At 37.0% G+C, this 2,103-nt stretch overlaps 1 protein-coding gene across 2 annotated transcripts in view; it reads left to right on the forward strand.

Annotated features, from left to right (window-relative positions):
• LOC108622292 (histamine H2 receptor-like) overlaps window positions 1-2,097 on the forward strand; it is an 80,738-nt gene extending 78,641 nt beyond the window's left edge. Inside the window, exons 3-4 of one of the 2 annotated variants that reach the window (XM_018020080.2) lie at window positions 86-223; window positions 1,584-2,097. In XM_018020080.2, the coding sequence (XP_017875569.1) occupies window positions 86-223; window positions 1,584-1,700 (255 nt within the window). In that variant the 3' untranslated portion in view covers window positions 1,701-2,097. The remainder of the gene's footprint in view (window positions 1-85; window positions 224-1,583) is intronic. The other variant, XM_018020082.2, reaches the window with a different exon arrangement.
• Window positions 2,098-2,103: the final 6 nt, after the last annotated feature.

Genomic DNA, 2,103 nt, shown 5'->3' on the forward strand with positions numbered 1-2,103 from the left:
TGCAGGAAACGATTACTTCCTCGTATGTTAATTAAACGTACTTAGGCAGATGTCAATATAATAACTATGATTAATTGTATTGCAGGTGGGCAACACTCTAGTAATAATTGCTGTGATAACAACGAGGCGCCTACGATCCGTTACTAATTGTTTTGTGTCCAGTTTGGCTGCAGCGGATTTGTTGGTTGGTTTGGCTGTCATGCCGCCAGCAGTAGTGCTACAGGTATATGAAAGTATTTATAATACATAAATACTTGAAACATAGTAGAACCTCGATTATTATCCAATCAGTCCGGGGGCACCTAGCGCTGTTCGGATAATATAGGCTCAGGTAGTGACCCTTGAGGGACGGACTACATAAAATATGCCTAAACCGGAAGTTGCATGATCATGTTTTTAAGTTCGAATGCGACAACCTATAGGCTCGCATGCTATCCCGCGGTTCGAAAAAACGAGGTTCCACTATTATAATAAAGTCTCTCTCTCTTTAAAGAAGATATTTAATATGTCCGAAAATTTTGGGACTAACCGTCTACGTATTATCGAGGTCAAATAGATGAAAAGGGTTCATATAAACTTATTTCCGAATGTGCCTCTTTGGACACCCAGTATGTAGAGACGAGTTAATATAAAAATATACGAAATGCCTTACAAAATTTAACATTAAAAAAGCACATGGCAAACGGTAAATGCGATTATGAATTTGACATGAAAAGGTACGCAGTAATAGAGTGAATGAATATATTGTATATGCACAAAGTGGAGCTGTAAATCAGAGAACCTGTGGAATTGAGTAGTATAAGTCAACGACAGTGCGTGCCTCGATCGCGAGACATTTCGGATTTTGCATACGCTTCCCTACCGGAAAGTTCAAGTCGTTCGTGCAAGGATACTGCAAATGTTGCTGCCGCGTAAATCAATAGCGCGAGATTTCATGAGTTCGTGGAAGCGGACGCGTCAGGACGATATACCTGTGCCATAAAAGTCAAGAGAGTTGCGTTTGGAAATGATCACCATTTTAACAGTCATTCATACGTAAACGCCTTTAATAAAGTACATACGAATATCTTCTATTTATAAAGCATACATATAAGATATTTAATTTAAATNTGCGTGTTTAATCTTTAGAAGTTTGGCTTACTGTTGGAGGACGTCAGTAAACGAGTTAAATATTTTAATATAATTTAATTAGAATGAATAATAAATAAAGTAAATAATATAATTAAGATATAATTATAGCACTCTGTAATTATTGAATCAATATTTATAATATTTATAATATAATACAATATAAAATAAATATCTTCTATACCAAATTCATGAATGGTCGTAATTAGAATCATAATGATTGCAATTGTAATCAATTATTATGTAACTGGAGATTCTTCTATGGAATCAAAATGATGAATTAGTAGTTCTTTGAATAGTTGAATACACATTTGGAGCTGAGTACATAAAAACCCATTGAATGATGTCACTTCTAATCGATTTGGCTTTTGAAACGCGCGTGTGTTGAATTTTCGCTGCAGCTGATTTCTAATAAAACGCGATAGTACGATACTAATAAGACGAATTTGACGAAGCTCACAGGTGGTACCTGGGAGTTGGGCGAGGTGCTCTGCGACTCGTGGGTCTCCCTCGACGTTCTTCTCTGTACTGCCAGCATTCTATCTTTATGCGCCATATCAATAGACAGGTAAGTCGTTCGCTGGCCCGGACTCTGATTTTCATCATATAAACACCGAATGAGACGATCGTGGAAAGATTTGATTGCGCGTAAATGAGTAATGATAGAAAACAGGCAATTAAACGAATTGCAGTGGTAACGTATCTAATTTAGTGTTCGAGGAAGATCGTTTAAAGTTTATAGGAGATTTCACGGGATTTTGAAGACGCGAATTGGTACAAATTAACTGGCCGATCACGTCCTCGCTTGTTCCCCATCCGCGAGGTTTGTATCGATCTACTCTTACTCCATTCAAGCGTAACAGCATCCATGAAGATTAAAAATATTTCGATCAAAACGAGTGCAGATTATAGTGAATACCGTGAGCACCGACGGCGGATATTAAAATATTCTAAAATATTTAATAATCTCTGTAC

The sequence above is a fragment of the Ceratina calcarata genome, unplaced genomic scaffold (genome assembly GCF_001652005.2).
Source record: "Ceratina calcarata isolate Rehan_Ccalc_2016 unplaced genomic scaffold, ASM165200v1 scaffold213, whole genome shotgun sequence".
NCBI classification, from domain to species: Eukaryota; Metazoa; Arthropoda; class Insecta; order Hymenoptera; family Apidae; genus Ceratina; species Ceratina calcarata.